At 55.5% G+C, this 25,915-nt stretch overlaps 1 protein-coding gene across 1 annotated transcript in view; it reads left to right on the top strand.

Annotated features, from left to right (window-relative positions):
* The window catches only part of GDF11 (growth differentiation factor 11), a 33,306-nt gene extending 19,435 nt beyond the window's left edge, over positions 1–13,871 (top strand). The window contains exon 3 of the mRNA XM_065419427.1: positions 13,491–13,871. Coding sequence (XP_065275499.1) covers positions 13,491–13,871 — 381 coding nt within the window. The remainder of the gene's footprint in view (positions 1–13,490) is intronic.
* The last annotated feature ends 12,044 nt before the right edge of the window (positions 13,872–25,915 follow it).

Below are 25,915 nucleotides of genomic sequence, written 5' to 3'. Positions count from 1 at the left end.
GTCTGTGCCCCCAGTGAGGAGATGGCTGGCTCCTGCCCGAGCCCGGCCTGTCTCTGAGTCCTTGGGCCAGTCGTAGCCGATGGGTCAGCCCCCTTTCCTAGTCTTCTAGTTGTCCTGCTGGCAGGGTTTATGGCTCCCCGGATTCAAATCATGCTGGAGCCCAATGCAGGGCCAGGCTGAACACTGGGGAGGAGGGAGGGACCCACTCAGCCTAGTGACACAGCGCTCAGCCCAGACCACGGCCTGCATTGCCTGGCACCCAGCTACAGGGTGAACCTCCCCCCCGCCCCCATCAGGGGCCGGCAGAGGGCAGAGGAGGCTGGATTAGTAGATGAAATCAATGGATTAGCTAGAGATGGCTGGCTGGGTGGAGAGGTAGCTAGGGAAGGGTGATGGATACAGAAGGGTGGCTAGGTGGATGGAGGCTAGGGAAGAGTGATGGATACAGAAGGGTGGCTAGGTGGATGGAGGCTAGGGATGGCTGGGTGGAGAGGTAGCTAGGGAAGAGTGATGGATACAGAAGGGTGGCTAGGTGGATGGAGGCTAGGGATGGCTGGGTGGAGAGGTAGCTAGGGAAGGGTGATGGATACAGAAGGGTGGCTAGGTGGATGGAGGCTAGGAAAGAGTGATGGATACAGAAGGGTGGCTAGGTGGATGGAGGCTAGGGATGGCTGCGTGGAGAGGTAGCTAGGGAAGGGTGATGGATACAGAAGGGTGGCTAGATGGATGGAGGCTAGGGATGGTTGGGTGGAGAGGTAGCTAGGGAAGGATGATGGATACAGAAGGGTGGCTAGGTGGATGGAGGCTAGGGATGGCTGGGTGGACAGGTAGCTAGGGAAGAGTGATGGATACAGAAGGGTGGCTAGGTGGATGGAGGCTAGGGATGGCTGGGTGGACAGGTAGCTAGGGAAGGGTGATGGATACAGAAGGGTGGCTAGGTGGATGGAGGCTAGGGATGGCTGGGTGGAGAGGTAGCTAGGGAAGGGTGATGGATACAGAAGGGTGGCTAGGTGGATGGAGGCTAGGGAAGAGTGATGGATACAGAAGGGTGGCTAGGTGGATGGAGGCTAGGGATGGCTGGGTGGAGAGGTAGCTAGGGAAGGATGATGGATACAGAAGGGTGGCTAGGTGGATGGAGGCTAGGGATGGCTGGGTGGAGAGGTAGCTAGGGAAGGGTGATGGATACAGAAGGGTGGCTAGGTGGATGGAGGCTAGGGATGGCTGGGTGGACAGGTAGCTAGGGAAGGGTGATGGATACAGAAGGGTGGCTAGGTGGATGGAGGCTAGGGAAGAGTGATGGATACAGAAGGGTGGCTAGGTGGATGGAGGCTAGGGATGGCTGGGTGGAGAGGTAGCTAGGGAAGGATGATGGATACAGAAGGGTGGCTAGGTGGATGGAGGCTAGGGATGGCTGGGTGGAGAGGTAGCTAGGGAAGGGTGATGGATACAGAAGGGTGGCTAGGTGGATGGAGGCTAGGGATGGCTGGGTGGAGAGGTAGCTAGGGAAGGATGATGGATACAGAAGGGTGGCTAGGTGGATGGAGGCTAGGGATGGCTGGGTGGAGAGGTAGCTAGGGAAGAGTGATGGATACAGAAGGGTGGCTAGGTGGATGGAGGCTAGGGAAGAGTGATGGATACAGAAGGGTGGCTAGGTGGATGGAGGCTAGGGATGGCTGGGTGGAGAGGTAGCTAGGGAAGAGTGATGGATACAGAAGGGTGGCTAGGTGGATGGAGGCTAGGGAAGAGTGATGGATACAGAAGGGTGGCTAGGTGGATGGAGGCTAGGGAAGAGTGATGGATACAGAAGGGTGGCTAGGTGGATGGAGGCTAGGGAAGAGTGATGGATACAGAAGGGTGGCTAGGTGGATAGAGGCTAGGGATGGCTGGGTGGAGAGGTAGCTAGGGAAGAGTGATGGATACAGAAGGGTGGCTAGGTGGATGGAGGCTAGGGATGGCTGGGTGGAGAGGTAGCTAGGGAAGGGTGATGGATACAGAAGGGTGGCTAGGTGGATGGAGGCTAGGGATGGCTGGGTGGACAGGTAGCTAGGGAAGGGTGATGGATACAGAAGGGTGGCTAGGTGGATGGAGGCTAGGGATGGCTGGGTGGAGAGGTAGCTAGGGAAGGGTGATGGATACAGAAGGGTGGCTAGGTGGATGGAGGCTAGGGATGGCTGGGTGGAGAGGTAGCTAGGGAAGGATGATGGATACAGAAGGGTGGCTAGGTGGATGGAGGCTAGGGATGGCTGGGTGGAGAGGTAGCTAGGGAAGGGTGATGGATACAGAAGGGTGGCTAGGTGGATGGAGGCTAGGGAAGAGTGATGGATACAGAAGGGTGGCTAGGTGGATGGAGGCTAGGGATGGCTGGGTGGAGAGGTAGCTAGGGAAGGGTGATGGATACAGAAGGGTGGCTAGGTGGATGGAGGCTAGGGATGGCTGGGTGGACAGGTAGCTAGGGAAGGGTGATGGATACAGAAGGGTGGCTAGGTGGATGGAGGCTAGGGAAGAGTGATGGATACAGAAGGGTGGCTAGGTGGATGGAGGCTAGGGATGGCTGGGTGGAGAGGTAGCTAGGGAAGGGTGATGGATACAGAAGGGTGGCTAGATGGATGGAGGCTAGGGATGGTTGGGTGGAGAGGTAGCTAGGGAAGGATGATGGATACAGAAGGGTGGCTAGGTGGATGGAGGCTAGGGATGGCTGGGTGGACAGGTAGCTAGGGAAGGGTGATGGATACAGAAGGGTGGCTAGGTGGATGGAGGCTAGGGATGGCTGGGTGGACAGGTAGCTAGGGAAGGGTGATGGATACAGAAGGGTGGCTAGGTGGATGGAGGCTAGGGATGGCTGGGTGGAGAGGTAGCTAGGGAAGGGTGATGGATACAGAAGGGTGGCTAGGTGGATGGAGGCTAGGGAAGAGTGATGGATACAGAAGGGTGGCTAGGTGGATGGAGGCTAGGGATGGCTGGGTGGAGAGGTAGCTAGGGAAGGATGATGGATACAGAAGGGTGGCTAGGTGGATGGAGGCTAGGGATGGCTGGGTGGAGAGGTAGCTAGGGAAGGGTGATGGATACAGAAGGGTGGCTAGGTGGATGGAGGCTAGGGATGGCTGGGTGGAGAGGTAGCTAGGGAAGGATGATGGATACAGAAGGGTGGCTAGGTGGATGGAGGCTAGGGATGGCTGGGTGGAGAGGTAGCTAGGGAAGAGTGATGGATACAGAAGGGTGGCTAGGTGGATGGAGGCTAGGGAAGAGTGATGGATACAGAAGGGTGGCTAGGTGGATGGAGGCTAGGGATGGCTGGGTGGACAGGTAGCTAGGGAAGAGTGATGGATACAGAAGGGTGGCTAGGTGGATGGAGGCTAGGGAAGAGTGATGGATACAGAAGGGTGGCTAGGTGGATGGAGGCTAGGGATGGCTGGGTGGAGAGGTAGCTAGGGAAGGGTGATGGATACAGAAGGGTGGCTAGGTGGATGGAGGCTAGGGATGGCTGGGTGGACAGGTAGCTAGGGAAGGGTGATGGATACAGAAGGGTGGCTAGGTGGATGGAGGCTAGGGATGGCTGGGTGGAGAGGTAGCTAGGGAAGGGTGATGGATACAGAAGGGTGGCTAGGTGGATGGAGGCTAGGGATGGCTGGGTGGAGAGGTAGCTAGGGATGGATGATGGATACAGAAGGGTGGCTAGGTGGATGGAGGCTAGGGATGGCTGGGTGGAGAGGTAGCTAGGGAAGGGTGATGGATACAGAAGGGTGGCTAGGTGGATGGAGGCTAGGGAAGAGTGATGGATACAGAAGGGTGGCTAGGTGGATGGAGGCTAGGGATGGCTGGGTGGAGAGGTAGCTAGGGAAGGGTGATGGATACAGAAGGGTGGCTAGGTGGATGGAGGCTAGGGATGGCTGGGTGGACAGGTAGCTAGGGAAGGGTGATGGATACAGAAGGGTGGCTAGGTGGATGGAGGCTAGGGATGGCTGGGTGGAGAGGTAGCTAGGGAAGGGTGATGGATACAGAAGGGTGGCTAGGTGGATGGAGGCTAGGGATGGCTGGGTGGAGAGGTAGCTAGGGAAGGATGATGGATACAGAAGGGTGGCTAGGTGGATGGAGGCTAGGGAAGGCTGGGTGGACAGGTAGCTAGGGAAAGATGATGGATACAGAAGGGTGGCTAGGTGGATGGAGGCTAGGGAAGGCTGGGTGGACAGGTAGCTAGGGAAGGGTGATGGATACAGAAGGGTGGCTAGGTGGATGGAGGCTAGGGATGGCTGGGTGGAGAGGTAGCTAGGGAAGGATGATGGATACAGAAGGGTGGCTAGGTGGATGGAGGCTAGGGATAGCTGGGTGGAGAGGTAGCTAGGGAAGGATGATGGATACAGAAGGGTGGCTAGGTGGATGGAGGCTAGGGATGGCTGGGTGGACAGGTAGCTAGGGAAGGGTGATGGATACAGAAGGGTGGCTAGGTGGATGGAGGCTAGGGAAGAGTGATGGATACAGAAGGGTGGCTAGGTGGATGGAGGCTAGGGATGGCTGGGTGGAGAGGTAGCTAGGGAAGGGTGATGGATACAGAAGGGTGGCTAGGTGGATGGAGGCTAGGGATGGCTGGGTGGACAGGTAGCTAGGGAAGAGTGATGGATACAGAAGGGTGGCTAGGTGGATGGAGGCTAGGGAAGAGTGATGGATACAGAAGGGTGGCTAGGTGGATGGAGGCTAGGGATGGGTGGGTGGACAGGTAGCTAGGGAAGGATGATGGATACAGAAGGGTGGCTAGGTGGATTGAGGCTAGGGAAGGGTGATGGATACAGAAGGGTGGCTAGGTGGATGGAGGCTAGGGAAGGGTGATGGATACAGAAGGGTGGCTAGGTGGATGGAGGCTAGGGATGGCTGGGTGGACAGGTAGCTAGGGAAGGGTGATGGATACAGAAGGGTGGCTAGGTGGATGGAGGCTAGGGAAGGATGATGGACACAGAAGGGTGGCTAGGTGGATAGAGGCTAGGGATGGCTGGGTGGAGAGGTAGCTAGGGAAGGATGATGGATACAGAAGGGTGGCTAGGTGGATGGAGGCTAGGGATGGCTGGGTGGACAGGTAGCTAGGGAAGGGTGATGGATACAGAAGGGTGGCTAGGTGGATGGAGGCTAGGGAAGAGTGATGGATACAGAAGGGTGGCTAGGTGGATGGAGGCTAGGGATGGCTGGGTGGAGAGGTAGCTAGGGAAGGGTGATGGATACAGAAGGGTGGCTAGGTGGATGGAGGCTAGGGAAGAGTGATGGATACAGAAGGGTGGCTAGGTGGATGGAGGCTAGGGAAGGCTGGGTGGAGAGGTAGCTAGGGAAGGATGATGGATACAGAAGGGTGGCTAGGTGGATGGAGGCTAGGGAAGGCTGGGTGGACAGGTAGCTAGGGAAGAGTGATGGATACAGAAGGGTGGCTAGGTGGATGGAGGCTAGGGAAGAGTGATGGATACAGAAGGGTGGCTAGGTGGATGGAGGCTAGGGAAGGCTGGGTGGAGAGGTAGCTAGGGAAGGATGATGGATACAGAAGGGTGGCTAGGTGGATGGAGGCTAGGGAAGGCTGGGTGGACAGGTAGCTAGGGAAGAGTGATGGATACAGAAGGGTGGCTAGGTGGATGGAGGCTAGGGAAGAGTGATGGATACAGAAGGGTGGCTGGGTGGATGGAGGCTGGGGTGGCTGGGTGGAGAGGTAGCTAGGGAAGAGTGATGGATACAGAAGGGTGGCTAGGTGGATGGAGGCTAGGGATGGCTGGGTGGAGAGGTAGCTAGGGAAGGGTGATGGATACAGAAGGGTGGCTAGGTGGATGGAGGCTAGGGAAGAGTGATGGATACAGAAGGGTGGCTAGGTGGATGGAGGCTAGGGATGGCTGGGTGGACAGGTAGCTAGGGAAGAGTGATGGATACAGAAGGGTGGCTAGGTGGATGGAGGCTAGGGATGGCTGGGTGGACAGGTAGCTAGGGAAGAGTGATGGATACAGAAGGGTGGCTAGGTGGATGGAGGCTAGGGATGGCTGGGTGGACAGGTAGCTAGGGAAGGGTGATGGATACAGAAGGGTGGCTAGGTGGATGGAGACTAGGGATGGCTGGGTGGAGAGGTAGCTAGGGAAGAGTGATGGATACAGAAGGGTGGCTAGGTGGATGGAGGCTAGGGATGGCTGGGTGGAGAGGTAGCTAGGGAAGGGTGATGGATACAGAAGGGTGGCTAGATGGATGGAGGCTAGGTAAGAGTGATGGATACAGAAGGGTGGCTAGGTGGATGGAGGCTAGGGGTGGCTGGGTGGAGAGGTAGCTAGGGAAGAGTGATGGATACAGAAGGGTGGCTAGGTGGATGGAGGCTAGGGCTGGCTGGGTGGAGAGGTAGCTAGGGAAGAGTGATGGATACAGAAGGGTGGCTAGGTGGATGGAGGCTAGGGATGGCTGGGTGGAGAGGTAGCTAGGGAAGAGTGATGGATACAGAAGGGTGGCTAGGTGGATGGAGGCTAGGGAAGAGTGATGGATACAGAAGGGTGGCTAGGTGGATGGAGGCTAGGGATGGCTGGGTGGAGAGGTAGCTAGGGAAGAGTGATGGATACAGAAGGGTGGCTAGGTGGATGGAGGCTAGGGATGGCTGGGTGGAGAGGTAGCTAGGGAAGGATGATGGATACAGAAGGGTGGCTGGATGGATGGAGGCTAGGGATGGCTGGGTGGAGAGGTAGCTAGGGAAGGGTGATGGATACAGAAGGGTGGCTAGGTGGATAGAGGCTAGGGATGGCTGGGTGGAGAGGTAGCTAGGGAAGGGTGATGGATACAGAAGGGTGGCTAGGTGGATAGAGGCTAGGGATGGCTGGGTGGAGAGGTAGCTAGGGAAGGATGATGGATACAGAAGGGTGGCTGGGTGGATGGAGGCTAGGGATGGCTGGGTGGAGAGGTAGCTAGGGAAGGGTGATGGATACAGAAGGGTGGCTAGGTGGATGGAGGCTAGGGAAGAGTGATGGATACAGAAGGGTGGCTAGGTGGATGGAGGCTAGGGATGGTTGGGTGGAGAGGTAGCTAGGGAAGGATGATGGATACAGAAGGGTGGCTAGGTGGATGGAGGCTAGGGAAGAGTGATGGATACAGAAGGGTGGCTAAGTGGATGGAGGCTAGGGAAGAGTGATGGATACAGAAGGGTGGCTAGGTGGATGGAGGCTAGGGAAGAGTGATGGATACAGAAGGGTGGCTAGGTGGATGGAGGCTAGGGATGGCTGGGTGGAGAGGTAGCTAGGGAAGGATGATGGATACAGAAGGGTGGCTGGGTGGATGGAGGCTAGGGATGGCTGGGTGGAGAGGTAGCTAGGGAAGGGTGATGGATACAGAAGGGTGGCTAGGTGGATAGAGGCTAGGGATGGCTGGGTGGAGAGGTAGCTAGGGAAGGGTGATGGATACAGAAGGGTGGCTAGGTGGATAGAGGCTAGGGATGGCTGGGTGGAGAGGTAGCTAGGGAAGGATGATGGATACAGAAGGGTGGCTGGGTGGATGGAGGCTAGGGATGGTTGGGTGGAGAGGTAGCTAGGGAAGGATGATGGATACAGAAGGGTGGCTAGGTGGATGGAGGCTAGGGAAGAGTGATGGATACAGAAGGGTGGCTAGGTGGATGGAGGCTAGGGAAGAGTGATGGATACAGAAGGGTGGCTAGGTGGATGGAGGCTAGGGAAGAGTGATGGATACAGAAGGGTGGCTAGGTGGATGGAGGCTAGGGAAGAGTGATGGATACAGAAGGGTGGCTAGGTGGATGGAGGCTAGGGAAGAGTGATGGATACAGAAGGGTGGCTAGGTGGATGGAGGCTAGGGAAGAGTGATGGATACAGAAGGGTGGCTAGGTGGATGGAGGCTAGGGAAGGCTGGGTGGACAGGTAGCTAGGGAAGGGTGATGGATACAGAAGGGTGGCTAGGTGGATGGAGGCTAGGGATGGCTGGGTGGACAGGTAGCTAGGGAAGGGTGATGGATACAGAAGGGTGGCTAGGTGGATGGAGGCTAGGGAAGGCTGGGTGGAGAGGTAGCTAGGGAAGGATGATGGATACAGAAGGGTGGCTAGGTGGATGGAGGCTAGGGATGGCTGGGTGGACAGGTAGCTAGGGAAGGGTGATGGATACAGAAGGGTGGCTAGGTGGATGGAGGCTAGGGAAGGCTGGGTGGAGAGGTAGCTAGGGAAGGATGATGGATACAGAAGGGTGGCTAGGTGGATGGAGGCTAGGGATGGCTGGGTGGACAGGTAGCTAGGGAAGGGTGATGGATACAGAAGGGTGGCTAGATGGATGGAGGCTAGGGAAGGCTGGGTGGAGAGGTAGCTAGGGAAGGATGATGGATACAGAAGGGTGGCTAGGTGGATGGAGGCTAGGGATGGCTGGGTGGACAGGTAGCTAGGGAAGGGTGATGGATACAGAAGGGTGGCTAGGTGGATGGAGGCTAGGGAAGAGTGATGGATACAGAAGGGTGGCTAGGTGGATGGAGGCTAGGGATGGCTGGGTGGAGAGGTAGCTAGGGAAGGGTGATGGATACAGAAGGGTGGCTAGGTGGATGGAGGCTAGGGAAGGATGATGGATACAGAAGGGTGGCTAGGTGGATGGAGGCTAGGGAAGGGTGATGGATACGGAAGGGTGGCGAGGTGGATGGAGGCTAGGGAAGAGTGATGGATACGGAAGGGTGGCTAGGTGGATGGAGGCTAGGGAAGAGTGATGGATACAGAAGGGTGGCTAGGTGGATGGAGGCTAGGGAAGGCTGGGTGGACAGGTAGCTAGGGAAGGGTGATGGATACAAAAGGGTGGCTAGATGGATGGAGGCTAGGGAAGGCTGGGTGGAGAGGTAGCTAGGGAAGGGTGATGGATACAGAAGGGTGGCTAGGTGGATGGAGGCTAGGGATGGCTGGGTGGACAGGTAGCTAGGGAAGGGTGATGGATACAGAAGGGTGGCTAGGTGGATGGAGGCTAGGGAAGAGTGATGGATACAGAAGGGTGGCTAGGTGGATGGAGGCTAGGGATGGCTGGGTGGAGAGGTAGCTAGGGAAGGGTGATGGATACAGAAGGGTGGCTAGGTGGATGGAGGCTAGGGAAGGATGATGGATACAGAAGGGTGGCTAGGTGGATGGAGGCTAGGGAAGGGTGATGGATACAGAAGGGTGGCTAGGTGGATGGAGGCTAGGGATGGCTGGGTGGAGAGGTAGCTAGGGAAGGGTGATGGATACAGAAGGGTGGCTAGGTGGATGGAGGCTAGGGAAGGATGATGGATACAGAAGGGTGGCTAGGTGGATGGAGGCTAGGGAAGGGTGATGGATACAGAAGGGTGGGTAGGTGGATGGAGGCTAGGGAAGAGTGATGGATACAGAAGGGTGGCTAGGTGGATGGAGGCTAGGGAAGAGTGATGGATACAGAAGGGTGGCTAGGTGGATGGAGGCTAGGGAAGGGTGATGGATACAGAAGGGTGGCTAGGTGGATGGAGGCTAGGGAAGGGTGATGGATACAGAAGGGTGGCTAGGTGGATGGAGGCTAGGGATGGCTGGGTGGAGAGGTAGCTAGGGAAGGGTGATGGATACAGAAGGGTGGCTAGGTGGATGGAGGCTAGGGAAGGATGATGGATACAGAAGGGTGGCTAGGTGGATGGAGGCTAGGGAAGAGTGATGGATACAGAAGGGTGGCTAGGTGGATGGAGGCTAGGGATGGCTGGGTGGAGAGGTAGCTAGGGAAGAGTGATGGATACAGAAGGGTGGCTAGGTGGATGGAGGCTAGGGATGGCTGGGTGGACAGGTAGCTAGGGAAGAGTGATGGATACAGAAGGGTGGCTAGGTGGATGGAGGCTAGGGATGGCTGGGTGGAGAGGTAGCTAGGGAAGGGTGATGGATACAGAAGGGTGGCTAGGTGGATAGAGGCTAGGGATGGCTGGGTGGAGAGGTAGCTAGGGAAGGGTGATGGATACAGAAGGGTGGCTAGGTGGATAGAGGCTAGGGATGGCTGGGTGGAGAGGTAGCTAGGGAAGGATGATGGATACAGAAGGGTGGCTGGGTGGATGGAGGCTAGGGATGGCTGGGTGGAGAGGTAGCTAGGGAAGGGTGATGGATACAGAAGGGTGGCTAGGTGGATGGAGGCTAGGGAAGAGTGATGGATACAGAAGGGTGGCTAGGTGGATGGAGGCTAGGGATGGTTGGGTGGAGAGGTAGCTAGGGAAGGATGATGGATACAGAAGGGTGGCTAGGTGGATGGAGGCTAGGGAAGAGTGATGGATACAGAAGGGTGGCTAAGTGGATGGAGGCTAGGGAAGAGTGATGGATACAGAAGGGTGGCTAGGTGGATGGAGGCTAGGGAAGAGTGATGGATACAGAAGGGTGGCTAGGTGGATGGAGGCTAGGGATGGCTGGGTGGAGAGGTAGCTAGGGAAGGATGATGGATACAGAAGGGTGGCTGGGTGGATGGAGGCTAGGGATGGCTGGGTGGAGAGGTAGCTAGGGAAGGGTGATGGATACAGAAGGGTGGCTAGGTGGATAGAGGCTAGGGATGGCTGGGTGGAGAGGTAGCTAGGGAAGGGTGATGGATACAGAAGGGTGGCTAGGTGGATAGAGGCTAGGGATGGCTGGGTGGAGAGGTAGCTAGGGAAGGATGATGGATACAGAAGGGTGGCTGGGTGGATGGAGGCTAGGGATGGTTGGGTGGAGAGGTAGCTAGGGAAGGATGATGGATACAGAAGGGTGGCTAGGTGGATGGAGGCTAGGGAAGAGTGATGGATACAGAAGGGTGGCTAGGTGGATGGAGGCTAGGGAAGAGTGATGGATACAGAAGGGTGGCTAGGTGGATGGAGGCTAGGGAAGAGTGATGGATACAGAAGGGTGGCTAGGTGGATGGAGGCTAGGGAAGAGTGATGGATACAGAAGGGTGGCTAGGTGGATGGAGGCTAGGGAAGAGTGATGGATACAGAAGGGTGGCTAGGTGGATGGAGGCTAGGGAAGAGTGATGGATACAGAAGGGTGGCTAGGTGGATGGAGGCTAGGGAAGGCTGGGTGGACAGGTAGCTAGGGAAGGGTGATGGATACAGAAGGGTGGCTAGGTGGATGGAGGCTAGGGATGGCTGGGTGGACAGGTAGCTAGGGAAGGGTGATGGATACAGAAGGGTGGCTAGGTGGATGGAGGCTAGGGAAGGCTGGGTGGAGAGGTAGCTAGGGAAGGATGATGGATACAGAAGGGTGGCTAGGTGGATGCAGGCTAGGGATGGCTGGGTGGACAGGTAGCTAGGGAAGGGTGATGGATACAGAAGGGTGGCTAGGTGGATGGAGGCTAGGGAAGGCTGGGTGGAGAGGTAGCTAGGGAAGGATGATGGATACAGAAGGGTGGCTAGGTGGATGGAGGCTAGGGATGGCTGGGTGGACAGGTAGCTAGGGAAGGGTGATGGATACAGAAGGGTGGCTAGATGGATGGAGGCTAGGGAAGGCTGGGTGGAGAGGTAGCTAGGGAAGGATGATGGATACAGAAGGGTGGCTAGGTGGATGGAGGCTAGGGATGGCTGGGTGGACAGGTAGCTAGGGAAGGGTGATGGATACAGAAGGGTGGCTAGGTGGATGGAGGCTAGGGAAGAGTGATGGATACAGAAGGGTGGCTAGGTGGATGGAGGCTAGGGATGGCTGGGTGGAGAGGTAGCTAGGGAAGGGTGATGGATACAGAAGGGTGGCTAGGTGGATGGAGGCTAGGGAAGGATGATGGATACAGAAGGGTGGCTAGGTGGATGGAGGCTAGGGAAGGGTGATGGATACGGAAGGGTGGCTAGGTGGATGGAGGCTAGGGAAGAGTGATGGATACGGAAGGGTGGCTAGGTGGATGGAGGCTAGGGAAGAGTGATGGATACAGAAGGGTGGCTAGGTGGATGGAGGCTAGGGAAGGCTGGGTGGACAGGTAGCTAGGGAAGGGTGATGGATACAGAAGGGTGGCTAGATGGATGGAGGCTAGGGAAGGCTGGGTGGAGAGGTAGCTAGGGAAGGGTGATGGATACAGAAGGGTGGCTAGGTGGATGGAGGCTAGGGATGGCTGGGTGGACAGGTAGCTAGGGAAGGGTGATGGATACAGAAGGGTGGCTAGGTGGATGGAGGCTAGGGAAGAGTGATGGATACAGAAGGGTGGCTAGGTGGATGGAGGCTAGGGATGGCTGGGTGGAGAGGTAGCTAGGGAAGGGTGATGGATACAGAAGGGTGGCTAGGTGGATGGAGGCTAGGGAAGGATGATGGATACAGAAGGGTGGCTAGGTGGATGGAGGCTAGGGAAGGGTGATGGATACAGAAGGGTGGCTAGGTGGATGGAGGCTAGGGATGGCTGGGTGGAGAGGTAGCTAGGGAAGGGTGATGGATACAGAAGGGTGGCTAGGTGGATGGAGGCTAGGGAAGAGTGATGGATACAGAAGGGTGGCTAGGTGGATGGAGGCTAGGGAAGGGTGATGGATACAGAAGGGTGGCTAGGTGGATGGAGGCTAGGGAAGGGTGATGGATACAGAAGGGTGGCTAGGTGGATGGAGGCTAGGGATGGCTGGGTGGAGAGGTAGCTAGGGAAGGGTGATGGATACAGAAGGGTGGCTAGGTGGATGGAGGCTAGGGAAGGATGATGGATACAGAAGGGTGGCTAGGTGGATGGAGGCTAGGGAAGAGTGATGGATACAGAAGGGTGGCTAGGTGGATGGAGGCTAGGGATGGCTGGGTGGAGAGGTAGCTAGGGAAGAGTGATGGATACAGAAGGGTGGCTAGGTGGATGGAGGCTAGGGATGGCTGGGTGGACAGGTAGCTAGGGAAGAGTGATGGATACAGAAGGGTGGCTAGGTGGATGGAGGCTAGGGATGGCTGGGTGGACAGGTAGCTAGGGAAGGATGATGGATACAGAAGGGTGGCTAGGTGGATGGAGGCTAGGGAAGAGTGATGGATACAGAAGGGTGGCTAGGTGGATGGAGGCTAGGGAAGGGTGATGGATACAGAAGGGTGGCTAGGTGGATGGAGGCTAGGGAAGAGTGATGGATACAGAAGGGTGGCTAGGTGGATGGAGGCTAGGGATGGCTGGGTGGAGAGGTAGCTAGGGAAGGGTGATGGATACAGAAGGGTGGCTAGGTGGATGGAGGCTAGGGAAGAGTGATGGATACAGAAGGGTGGCTAGGTGGATGGGGGCTAGGGATGGCTGGGTGGAGAGGTAGCTAGGGAAGGGTGATGGATACAGAAGGGTGGCTAGGTGGATGGAGGCTAGGGAAGGGTGATGGATACAGAAGGGTGGCTAGGTGGATGGAGGCTAGGGAAGGGTGATGGATACAGAAGGGTGGCTAGGTGGATGGAGGCTAGGGAAGGATGATGGATACAGAAGGGTGGCTAGGTGGATGGAGGCTAGGGATGGCTGGGTGGACAGGTAGCTAGGGAAGGTTGGGGAGGTAGAGGGAGCTGATGGGATGGCTCCCTGCAGCATGCCCCTCCTCCCCAAACGCTGGCCCTAGCTGCCCCGGAGCCAAGGCTCAGGTGTCTGCTTTCTCCCCCCAGCATCCCTTCATGGAGCTCCGCGTGCTGGAGAACAACAAGCGCTCGCGGCGCAACCTGGGGCTGGACTGCGACGAGCACTCCACCGAGTCCCGCTGCTGCCGCTACCCGCTGACTGTTGACTTTGAGGCCTTCGGCTGGGACTGGATTATTGCCCCCAAGCGGTACAAAGCCAACTACTGCTCGGGCCAGTGCGAGTACATGTTCATGCAGAAGTACCCGCATACCCACCTGGTGCAACAGGCCAACCCCCGGGGCTCGGCCGGGCCCTGCTGCACCCCCACCAAGATGTCCCCCATCAACATGCTTTACTTCAATGACAAACAGCAGATTATCTACGGGAAGATCCCGGGCATGGTGGTTGACAGATGCGGCTGCTCTTAAAACCCAGCCGGTGCTCCCCCAGCCCCGCTCCCGTGCTCCCGGCCAACCAGCAAGCATCATCTTTGCTTCCCCCCCTTTTTTTATAGATATAAAAAGAACGAACATTAAAATTCTTTTGTGAATGTCGGGGGAGGGGGGAGAGACAGAACCCTCCCAAGAAAAACGAACCAAACCCAAACTCTCCCGCGCTTCGCCATGCACTGTGCAATAAGCAAGCATCCCCACATGGGGGGGCCAGCCGGGGTACCTGCAAAGGCATTATTCCCCGCCCCCTCACCCCCACCCGGTCATCAGCCTCAACCACCAGCTGCGGCTCAGTCAGAGAGGTGTCTCTTACCGGGCTTTGGTTCTTGGAGGACTAGCCGGTCCCTGGGCGGCCTGGGAGCGAAATGGTTAACGCTGAGACGGCAGGACAGCGACTCTTCAACCGTTTACAAGCAGTGGAAGCTTTCTATGTGTTTAAGTTAAAAACAAAAAATCAAAACAATTGTATGGAGTTGGAGTGCTCACAGAAACACACAGGATATTTTGTACGGAGTGAGAGAAGAACCGAAGAACAAAGCGGCCTGGTAAAAAGGAAAGATACCCTGGATCACTGGCCTTTTCTTCCCAGTGGTTTTGTTTCGGGGGGACGGGAGAGGGGATTTCAGCTGCCTGCCCTTTGAGAGAGAGAATTCCCCTGGCAGGGCTCCAAAGAATGGATCGCTTGGCTCCCCGGACCCAGCCAGTGCGTGCTGCGGAGAGCTAGGGGGGACATGGAGGGCTGGGGCTGCATTGCTGATGTTGGAAAGTCTGATCCTGCTGGCCCAGCACAGGTTAAACTGCCTGATCTGACCCCACCACCTGGCCCAGAGCAGGTGCCGGGAGCCCAGATTATGGTCAGGCTCCCTGATCTCATTGTTCCTTGGCAATCTGCTCCAGAGCAAACTCACCCCAACCCCCGACACCCCTGTGCATCCTAACCCCCCATTACCCCTGCATACCCCAACCCCCCCATCCCAGCACGCCTTGTGCACCCTGAATGCGCCCATCCTGGCATCCCAGCACCTCTTGAACTCCCCACCACCCCATCTCAGCCCGAATCTTTCCATCCTGGCACCCCATCCCACCATCCCCTGCACACCCCAAACTCCCTGATCCCATTGTAGGGATGACAGGCTCCAGCTCCTGTCTGGGCCCAGCTTTGATGCTAATATGGTGGGGGGGGACCCTGGGAGTTTTTGCCTGCGAGAGGACTGCAGGAGCAGGTGAAGGAGTCCAGCAAGTCCCCTGCAGCCCCACTCCCACAGGGGGCCGTGCATGCCACTCGTGCTAGAATGCTGGCCGCACAGGGGCCCGGCCTGGGAGGAGACGGCTTCCCACGGTAACTTATTTATTTATTAATTATTCTCCTTGCGAGAATTCACAATTCGCCTGGCTACTACACTAGAAAAGCATGTGGCCTCCCACCTCACCTGGACAGAGCCGTGTGAATGGCTGTGGTTTTTAATGCACTTACATAAACCCTTTTCTTGCTGTCTTCGGAATCACCAAATAACCCCCTGCCCCACGTTAGGTCTGAGATTCTGGCCTAAACCCCACAGCCCTCCAGGGGTAGCCTGCCTGGGTTAGCAACAGACTGAGAGCCCACTAGCATAGGCAGAGGAAAGCCAGACGATCTGCCCCAAGCAGGTGAGCGAGGGATGGGGAATCCTGGCTCCTGGAAGCTCCATTTGCATTCCCAGCCAGGTGGAGGCCAGAACAGGAGCAGTGTCTCTGACTGCGGAAGCCTCTTGAAGGGCACTTGTGTAGACAAAGCATTAGGAACAGACTGGAGGGAACAATCCGGCCCTGGCCGTATGGGCTGTGGACCAGGTGGGATCCAGTTGAGCTGTTTGGAGGGACTAGGCAGGATCTCTCAGGGCTTTTCCATCACTGAGATCTGTGAAGAGAGTCACAGGGACGAACATGGCTCCATGTGCTTCCCTGATGAACCCCAACGGGCCGTGGAGCGGAGGCGCTTCCCCCTGCTGTCCCAATGCCCTGGCGAGAGCGGTTTGCCGGGTTCGGCCCAGGCCCCAATCTCTGTGGTGGTCTCGGTCTCCAGAAGCCATGGGAGCCAGGCAGGCAGCAGTGCGCAGAGTAGGAGGATCAGGGCTCTGGACGGAGGGTGTGCGAGGAGGAAATGAGCCCGGTTGTGCAGTCACTGTGTGGATCCCGACTGGCTCCTGGAATAGGGGCGGTTATGGAGAGATTTTCTGCTAGCTGGCTCAGGTAATCAGCCTGCCAATGATTTGCCTCTCGGTTGCTGCTTTGCATTCAGCCCAGGGACCAGACATGGTTCCCCCGACTGGGGGCCCCTGTGTGAAGTGAGTCAGGGAGTCCTAGTGGAAGAACCATCATTGCAATCGGGATTCACCAGCCTATGTGTTGGCACCAGAGAGCTCCTGGAGACGGAGCATCTCTAAGGTTGGCTGAAGGGGTGGCATAGGGCAAGCTCCCCGGTCTGTGGGTTCAGCCGGCCTGGCACTTCCATGGGCATTACCTTCTTGGTCAAAAAGTGGATCACTATTCAGGAAAACAGGAAGCTTCATCCCGCTGACCTGAGCGGAGCCTGGGGTTTGTTACTGGTGTGAGGCAGGATGGACACATATGGGTCGAGTTTATCTCTAAAGGAGGAAAACTTGGCCAGAAACCCTGGCCGTGGAGAATTTTGCTGATGCAGCACATTTGCTTCCCACTCTGCCCTCGCTGTTTGGATTATTACTAAGAACATTTGCACAAAAACAGGATCCTTGTTTCTTAAGAGTTCACTGGCTCCTGCTGCTTGGGGCTGCCCCCACCCCCGCCCGTGCCATCGGGAGGATGCAAACAGAATCCGTGGGTCACCATCTCCGAGCTGTCATGGGGCAGCGTCCCCGGCGCCGAGCCGGCGGACCGCGGGGGAGTTGGATGATGTTCCACTGCAGATGTCAGACCAAGTCCCTGATGCCTCGTAGTCATTAAAACCCCTGGAGCACAACACTTCCCACGCTGGCTCGGCTGAGACCTGGCTCCTCAGCCTGCTGCCAGCTACGGAACTGTGTGAAGCTAAAAATACCTCAGCCCTTTCGCCCCGTTCCTTTGCCATGGACGCATCAGCTGTAGTGGGCCCAGGGCGAGGCCGGGCCTGCGACTGGGGAGGGAGCTGTCGGTGAGATGCTCCCTGTGCGAGTGGGGCCCACTGGAGGAAAAGGCCGGAGAGTCCCCGCCCCTAGCACTTATCTTAAGAGTCTGGCGTCCTGGCCAAATTCCAACGGGGCCTCTCTAAGCTCCTCTTGGGGGTCAGCTGGAGCCAACGCCGCCTTGCTTTCCTCTCCCGAGATACCGGATGCAGGTACTAGGGCAGAAAGGCTGCCAGGTATTCCCGCCTTTCCCCCGTGGCTGGGGCCTCCCTGGTTCTAGGTATACACCCTACAAAGCACTTAGGGGTGGGTCGGGATGAAAGAGGCTCTGGGAATAGATCCCTTGGATCCTGCTATCTGCCACTGCTGGAGAGATCAGTTCTGCTCCAGCTGAGCTACTGACTCTAGGGGAGCAGGATGGGCCGACAATACTTAGCACTTGTCTCAGGCTTTTTGTCCGTGGATCTCAAAGCGCTTTACAAAGGGGATGGCCCCGCTCGCCAGAGGGAGAAGTGAGGCGCAGAGCGAGGACGTCACCGTCCCAGCGTCGCACAAAGAGCCAATGGCAGGGCCAGGCGCAGACCGCAGATCTCATGGCTCCCAGCCCAGGGCCTTAGCCCCTGGGCGGCTGCCTCTCTCCTTAGCACTTATAGACTGTAGCGCTTTACATTTTCAAAGCACTGTACATAGATTAACTAACTTCTTCAGCCCATGATCTGGTTCTAGCCAGGCTGTTAACCTAGGCAATGAAAGGGATCAGGCTGAGCTCCTGCTAGAGAAAGGAAGGAAACACCAACCCTTTGCCACTTTGCGGTACCTTCAGTATTCCATCCGCCTGACTCTCATCCTCCTTGCCCATTAGCCCCCCACTGCTGGAGCAGGCGGAGCTTTCTGGCACACACCAGCCAACTTAGGTCTGCAGTTTGCGCTCTTGGCAGGACAAGAAAGTGTTTTCCGTTCACTGCCAAGGGAGGCCTGGGCAGGGCAGGGTCGGAAAGGAGATCGGAATATTGTCTGGTTTCAAGGAGGGGTCACTAAAGCAACAGGATGCCATGAACTCTGAGGACGCAGAGATCCTGTTTTCATGCTGAAGTCCTGAGCGACAGAGAACCAGATCTTAGTCTCGTTAGAAGAAGAACCTGTCCCTCCGATGTGGCTGTGATCTGAAGTGGCACCATCTGCCTTGGCCTCCCTGTCCCCTGTCTCGACTGTGACACCCACACAGCCCCAGCCCAGCTGTGAAGGAGTCTGCCTCGCGCATCACCACAGCCACAACTGCCAGCTTCCGACCGTGGAGCAGAGAGAGAGGAAGGACCCAGTGGGGCGACAGGATCATAGGGTCAGCGAGTGGGCGGGGAGCCCCACACAGTACCTGGGTGGCTGCAGCGCTGTTCTCGTGAAGAGGCAGCGCTGGAATCGACACCTGCAAAGAACCTTCTGAGCCCCGGAGGCAGCAGCCGACCGAACCAGGAGCAGACGGGCCAATTCTCATGGTCCCTGCAGCCCACTGCTGCTTTATTGTGCCTGGGAATCATTTTCCCATCTGGCATCCGAAGCAGGGACAAGGAAACAGCCCCTGCTCCTCTGTCAAATCTGCTGCTGGGGACCTTCTAGTCTCTTCACACCTTAGCATGATGCTTCCCAGTCCAGGCATGGAGGGCAGCCCCAGTTTGGGGGTCCAAGAACACACCTCTTCCTCTTACCAACAGAGATACACTCTGCCCCTCTGGCTGGTGTCACTCTGGAAACGCAGGACTTGAGCAAAAAGGAACCGGAGCAGCTTTGTATCTAACCCCTCACCGTGATGCCTCAATCGGAAGGACCCAAGAGATATTACTACACCAGTGAGCATGTACTAAGGTATTCAGAATAGAACGGTCTGGGCTACATTGCTCTAGGAGTTAGCCCAGGTGACTGGGAGTCAAGGCACCTGGATTTCTTTCCTGCTGTTGTCCTTTTGGAGAGCTGCTTCCCCAGCTGTGCCTCAGTTCCCCCTGTGAAATGGGGCTCACCCCTGCCTCGCAGCCTGTGGGGAAATGGAGGTGTAAAAAGGGGAAGCGGCTGGCCCACTGTCACATGGGAAGTCAGGGACAGAGCCAGGAATTGCTGGCTCTGTGCTTCTCCCACAAGACCCTGCTCTAGGAACGCCCAAGTGCCATGAAGGCAGCATTTCAGGAGTGGTCATGCTCAAGGAAACAGCTCTAACAGTAACCTGGCAGGGCCCTGGTTTTATTCCCTCGCAATGATCCCGGTTCCTGTTTGCTCGTCTCATATGGGGAAGGTTCATTTTCTAGCCGCCACCGCCCGGGCTCTGGCTGCTTCCAGCATTGTCACTGAGAACGACGCTTCGGCGATCTGGAGTCGGTGGGTTATCCCGCTGCTGCTGCTCCCCTCACTCTCCTGGAGCTGGGTTGGCTCGCCAAGGGACAGCATTCAGCATCTAGGAGGCAAACCGCTCCCTTGCCAACATGCCTGGGGAACACTGCTTCCCAAGCCCAGCGGAGCTGTTCAGTACCTTTTCCCAGAACCCCTCTCTAAAGCGGCGCAGGTCAGCCTGGGATTGGACGATTGTTACATATTTGAATCCCCTCCAATTTTAAGATGGAGGTGTTCTTAGGTGACCTAAGCTATGGAACTGGGCCACATACTTGCCATCATGTGCCCCGTCGCCACGGGGGAGCAGAGGGAGGTAGCGTGAATGACGAGGCTATTTCTGACTAAGTTCAGTTTCCTGTTGGTGGCCTCACTCAGACATGGAGGGGGGAAATGTTAACCCAGAGATCAGAGATGGAAAAGACCAGTTAGGTTTATGGGGGAAGGATTGTTCCCCACAGGACATTTCTAATGCTTCACCAAGGCTGTTTTGAAAGGCTTTGAACAATGGGCTATCCCAGCATAGCTCAGTTGTGTCTTGCTCACAGCAGCCAAGGAGCTCTCGAGCAAGCTTCTAACTACAGCTGTGATCAGTCCTTCATGCTAACTACAGGCTCGGGAGGTGGGCTAGGAGAGAGAGAACATGACCAGGAACTTATTTGTGGCTACAGTAGCTGACAAGCCACCTAGATCGTCCCCATGAGAGATGAAGCCTAAAGAATCCTACACATCAGAGATGAAAAACAACCCTTAGGTCTCATCTATTCTGCCTCCTTCATTCCTTACAGCATATTTCCTAGTGCTTTCACCAGGCTGGTTTAAGTTCTCCCAGTCAATGGGAGACCCACCAGTGAGATGGTGGTGTTTGAATCAGGGAAGTTAGAAATGAGAACGGTGTAGTAGACCCTGCAGTCCATCTCCCTGCAAATACACAACCCCTTCCTAGATACACACATCTGCCAGGCAGGCCCCTTCTCTCCCTCTTAAACATGGAAGCTCTCACTGGCCGTTGGCTGGGGCATGGAGAAATTTGGGGAAATTTTTACAGCCAGGTGACACCAGAGATGAAAAGTCCTAACTCTGGCAATGGGGAACGTCACCCATGGCTGTTCTGTGTATTGTCCGGGGGAATCTGACTGGCTGAGGGCAGGCAGGTGTTGTTTCATGTGTGTTTGTACAGATCAGCCCTACGAGTATTTTATTATTATTTACTTTGTGTATGTTACTGTGCGTAATGTCTTAGCTTGTGTTTGTTTTTTTCAATGGGTATCTGAAGATGAAGAGAAGAGTTTACGAGGATGGCGGCTCAGGAAAGAAGCCATTGGTTGGGGTGGGGTTTTTTTTTTTTTAATCACGTGACCAAAAGGCCATTCATTGGTTGGGTTGTTTTTTCATTGTTGTTGTTGTTGTTTTAATCACATGACCAAACACAGCACTTGAACATCAAAAATAAATAAATAAAAATATTTTAAAAAGTAATAATAATAATAATAATAAAAAAAATCAAAGAGTTCAGCGCTTTCCGCTCCAGTCCTGCACCTGTGACTCACTTGCCCTGGGCCTGAGCCAGCGATTCAGATGAGGTTCCACCATTACAGACGGGCACATGTGCTCCCATCACGAGGGACTCTTCTGGCAAGGATTGGCATTGGGTTTCCAGGCACTGGCCGCTGCACCAGGCAGGAACTTGTATTCCCAGGAAAGGGTTAGATTTGTTTCGTCAGCTGATTTCCAGGTCCAGAGGCTGCCACAGCAGGTGCCCATCAACAGGCTTCCTACAAGAATCCATGGAACATTTATTGACTTGACTGATGTATCCATCCACCCCCACTGGATAGTCTCATCCGGCTGCACTGCTCCCTCTCACTCCATCCATCTAGGAGGCGACAGGCAGCGCGAGCTGTGGGGCGCTCTGGAGGCTCAGAGGCAGTGGCAACAGGAGACTTGATTCTTCCCAAATTGCAGGAGCGAGGCAAAGCGTCTGACTCGAGAACGCTGAATGTTCACTGTAAAAATGTCTGTATTGAGAGACTTGGGCTAAGGTACCATTTGCACTATGGAAGGTTAAAGAAAATTTAAGAGACTAGTATGGGGTTTCCCTTTGTGACACACCAAGGGCTCAACAGGAGCTGCTTTTATGTCTGTGCTTTCTCTTCTTGTAATTGCTGTGCATAAGGATTAGTGCGTATGCGTCTTGATGTTTTTTCCTTGCTGCCAGAGGAGCTGGTTCCCTCTGCCCTGCTCTGTGTCCATGGAATCCCAGTGGTCAGAGGCGAGGCACTCGTGCCAGGATACTCGCCTGAATCCAGATGGCGGCTTGTAACTGCCTCACTGAGCTCCACTTGCAATGTGTGAAATTCCCCCGCTCTTGCATCTTCTACAGATCTTCTCTGACAAACTGGGACAATTCGGGGTTCCCCAGCACACAGTCCAGCCCTGCGATCCCCAGGTATCACTTGGGGCCAAGTAGAGGACTCTGCCCACGTGATAAGTGGCCCAGGAGCACGGGAAGAACCTGGGCTGCGCATTGGCGTCTCGCTGGAGAATAATCTGTGTTCCAGCCCATAAGAGACGGGCCCAGCTGCCCACTGCTTATGAAGAACTCCACAGCCCTTCCAGAAAGGGCAGGGAAGTAGTTGCTGTGTGTTAAGGAGCAACCTTGATTTTTTAAATAGTTTTACGAAGCCAGCGTGGGAAGGGAGCTGGGTCTAGTGGTTAAAGCTGGGAATCAGGATTCCTGACCTTGAGCAAAGGTTTGTGTTCCTCCTCAGTAGAACAAAGAGAATACCTACCTCAGAAGGGTTTTGTGAGGCTTCATTCCTGCGCGAGGCATTTTGAAATCCACAGGAAGCAGGCATGCTACAGCCACATACAACGCTGAGAACACGCATGTTGGGTGACGGGTTTTTTTGTATAACATATTTAAAAGGAAATGCCACCACTCCCTCACCTCCCAGATGGTCCAACAGAAATTAGTCTTAAACCAGAGAGCCCACTGCTCCAAGCAGCCAGCTCCTCAGCTGCTGTTCAGTTGACTTTGAAGTTTAAAAAGCTTTAGTGTGTTTCACTTCTCCACCAAACAGACAGAAAAACGACCCTGCTGAGTGTCCCTGAGCTGAAGGCAACACTGGAACTACTCTCCAAGCTGAATCCACTGCTGGAGGTGGATTTAACAGCCTCTGGGAAAAACCAATATGGTTTCTTATATATCATGTGGTCCATGTTAAAACGTCCCTCTAGGAAACAAATTCCTTCCCCCCAGCAAACATTCCTGTTTAAAATTCTCACCAAGGGGGCAAATTTCACACAGACGCAATCAACTAAAGAACAACAAAAAACTCTGGTACATGAAAATGTAAGAAATAAAAAACCGGAGGAAGCTCACGTTTATGATGAGATGGGGCAGAACAGGAGGGATTTACAGCTTCTCTTTCATAAACCATTCTAGAAAAAGCTACAGGAAAGGGGGAAAAAATTAAATGACTTATTTCTCTTCCATGTTGTATAAACTAAGCTTTAGTCATTTGTATATATTATAACCATTGCTTCTGTCCCAATTTCTTTCTTTCTTTCTTTTTTTAGACTTTTTTTGTACAATAAAAATTATATAGCCAAACAAAACAAAAAGGAAAAAAGGAAAAAGGAAAAAAAATCTGCTGGCAAATGCATTTTCCTTTGGTGACTTTTCTTTGATGTCTTATGAGAGAGCCTAATGCAAGGACTAGAGCTCAGCAGTTCTGTTCCCCAGATTGCAACTGGTACATTTTAGAAACTCTCTGAGCTCGATTTATTTCCCATTTGGTTGATGGTATCTCTCTCGCTTGCTCTGCCTAGCCATAAACACCTGGGTTCCAGTGCCAGCTCTGGGAGGCAAGTTGGGTCTAGTGGATTAGAGGAGGGGGGCAGGGCCTAGGGATCAGGACTCCTGGGTTCCGTTCCCTGTATGACTTTGGGTCAGTCATTTCCCCTTTCTAAGTCTCAGTTTCCTTATCTGTCTTTACTCTCTGGGGGCGTTGGGGAGTTTAATTCCTGTTTGCAACATGCTTTGAGATCTTTACTTGGGAGGCTCGATACAGGCAAGTTATTCCTGGCTGGCGAAGGCCTGTGGGATTCTTTGGAACGAGACATATTATAGACTATATGGGCCAGCGCATCGTAAATCATTCCTGATTTAGCAAAAAAGGAAACAGGCTTGTAAATATCCTGGGGGCAAGGCAAGGGCATCCAGCATCGCCTTGGCTCGAACAGGCACTTCAGCCATGGTCCAGTGACTTGGTGTGTGTGAGCTGATCCCCAGGGCTCTGTGGGGAACAGCCTACAGGATCGGGCCCTTGGCCTGCACCTCCCTCCATAGTGGGCTCTGGAAAGCTTCTGAGGTTTGCAGCTGAGTCTACTACACATCCTCAGAGCCTTCCAAACCCACATATGTTGGCGCATCCAATCCCTTCAGCTCTCCCCTGGCCATCTCCTCCCTCGAGAGCTTTTGGTTGGATTCAATGACCTGAGTTTTGACTGGCTCCGAAAATACGTTTCCTAATGTTTCTCCTTTTTTCCCCACACTCCCTGATGCTAACCATAAAACCAGTCCACCACGCGGGTGGAGGAGCTGCTGGGAGAAGAAGGGGCTACACTGGTATTGCTACGTGGGCAACACATTGCCCTCCGACTGACAGGAGTTAAACCAGTGCGACTTTCGCACGCGGACAAGCCCTTAGATGCTGTGCCTCAGTATCCCATCGGTACAACCGAGATGCCAGCACCGCCTCCCCTCACATGGGGGCAGATAAGTGCCACAGCCAGATGACCTCAGTAATACTGGACTCAGTTGGCTTTGCCCAGGATTACTCTCAGACCCGCCCAGCAGCAATCCAGCCCTGCACAGATGGAACCCACCCCTCAGGATGCCTGCAGAGCAGTCCAGGGGACGGACACCAGGCCGGGGTGGAATAGCAGGGCCCCGCGGGTTCTGGCCGCGCCGATTCTGCAGGGGGTAAATGGTGCCAGCAGTGGGCTTGGCACCTTGGTTAAACTGCTCTCTACATCGGCCCCCAGGGGTAGAGTTGCTGGCTCGGCTCTCATCGAACGTCGGCTCTCCCTGAGCACAGGCAAGGAAGGCGAGCCGTAGCTCCAGCAGCGCCCCCCAGCAGAGGGGCTCTCCAGAGAAGGACAAGGGATATCCTTCCCCCTCCCCCAGGCCTGGCTAATGCAGACAAATGGGCAAGAGCTGGCATGAAGCCAACCATGCCTCCTGCACACACTGTGGGTTGTTAAGGGTCTTCCTTTGTACACCTTCCATGCCCCCCCCCCACCTAGTCCTCGCTGATACATCCCACACTTTGGGAACCCCTGTGCAAGGAGTGGACCTGCATAGCCCCCCTCAGCCCACAGGCTCCAGCCACTGCCAGCTATGCCTGGTCTGTCGTGCAAAAAGCTCCAGCCCTTTTCTTTGGAAGCAGAGGGGGGCAGCGGAGAAACAGAGAGGAGAAAGCTCGCACGGCTTGGTCTGGGTGGGAGGCAGCACTCCGCCAGGGCAGAAAGGGTTAGAGCATCCTGGCCCTCCCCCAGGGCAGGTAAAGAATCCCACATGTTCTGAAGAGGCTGGTGATGTTTCGGGGGCTCCTGCTGGCTACTAACCCCAGGGGAAAAGCAGCTCCCCAAAACCACAAGGCAGAGCCTTTGGCCAACTGGGTCAGCAGGAACCGTCCGCTGCTCCCAGCCAAAGGGCGGCAGGTGGGCCTCTGCGTGAAATGAGTTTGGTGGGTCTCAGCCCAGCTCCTCCTGAAAACCACCATTCCCTCCTGGGCCACCTCAGCATAGGGGCCAAGGGCTGAGTGAGTCATGGAGCCTGAATGCCCCTCTCCTGCCCCAACCCCAGCCCCAGCGAAATAGGCAGGCTGGCAGGAGAGCATGTGACATTCACCCTGGCCCCAGGCTACAGCAATCAAAGGGCATCCAGGCCCACAGCTACCCAGCAGGCACCTTGCCTTGGCCGCACCTGTTTGGTGGTTCCCTGTCCCGTCTTTTGGCTAAAACTCACTGGCTGCCAGCTGCTCACTCACGCTTTCCTTGGGGCTGGAAGGAAAAAATGGGAGGACAGGCCCCAAATAGAAACCCCCTCCCAAGGGGCAGGGTTATGCTAATTCAGGCAGGCAGGGCTCTGGCCTTCCATGTGGGGCTCCGGGAGGGAGAGCAGCTTGTCTAACTTGGTTCTGGGCAGTCCCAGGTTGGTTAATGCAAGGGGTCTAACTTTTCCAAAGCCAGCAGTGATTCTAGGTACCCCATCTGAGGAAAGCTCAACAGGGCCCCATTGCCAGACAGTGCCTGGCACCCACCCAGTGAAAACTGAGCTCTTCGAAGAGGCCACAGGTTGGGCTCCCAGAATCACTTGTGAAAATGTAGGACACAGGGGATCTCCCTGCAGTAGGCAGCATGGTTCAGCGGACAGAACAGCAGGCTAAAAATCAGGAGACCCTGCATCAGGCCCCGGCTCTGCCATGTGACTGGGCAAGCCGGTCTCTTCAGGCCTCA

This window comes from Emys orbicularis, chromosome 19 (genome assembly GCF_028017835.1).
Source record: "Emys orbicularis isolate rEmyOrb1 chromosome 19, rEmyOrb1.hap1, whole genome shotgun sequence".
Classification (NCBI taxonomy): domain Eukaryota; kingdom Metazoa; phylum Chordata; order Testudines; family Emydidae; genus Emys; species Emys orbicularis.
Note: the sequence above shows the minus strand (reverse complement) of the source record. Positions and strands in the feature narration are given on the sequence as shown.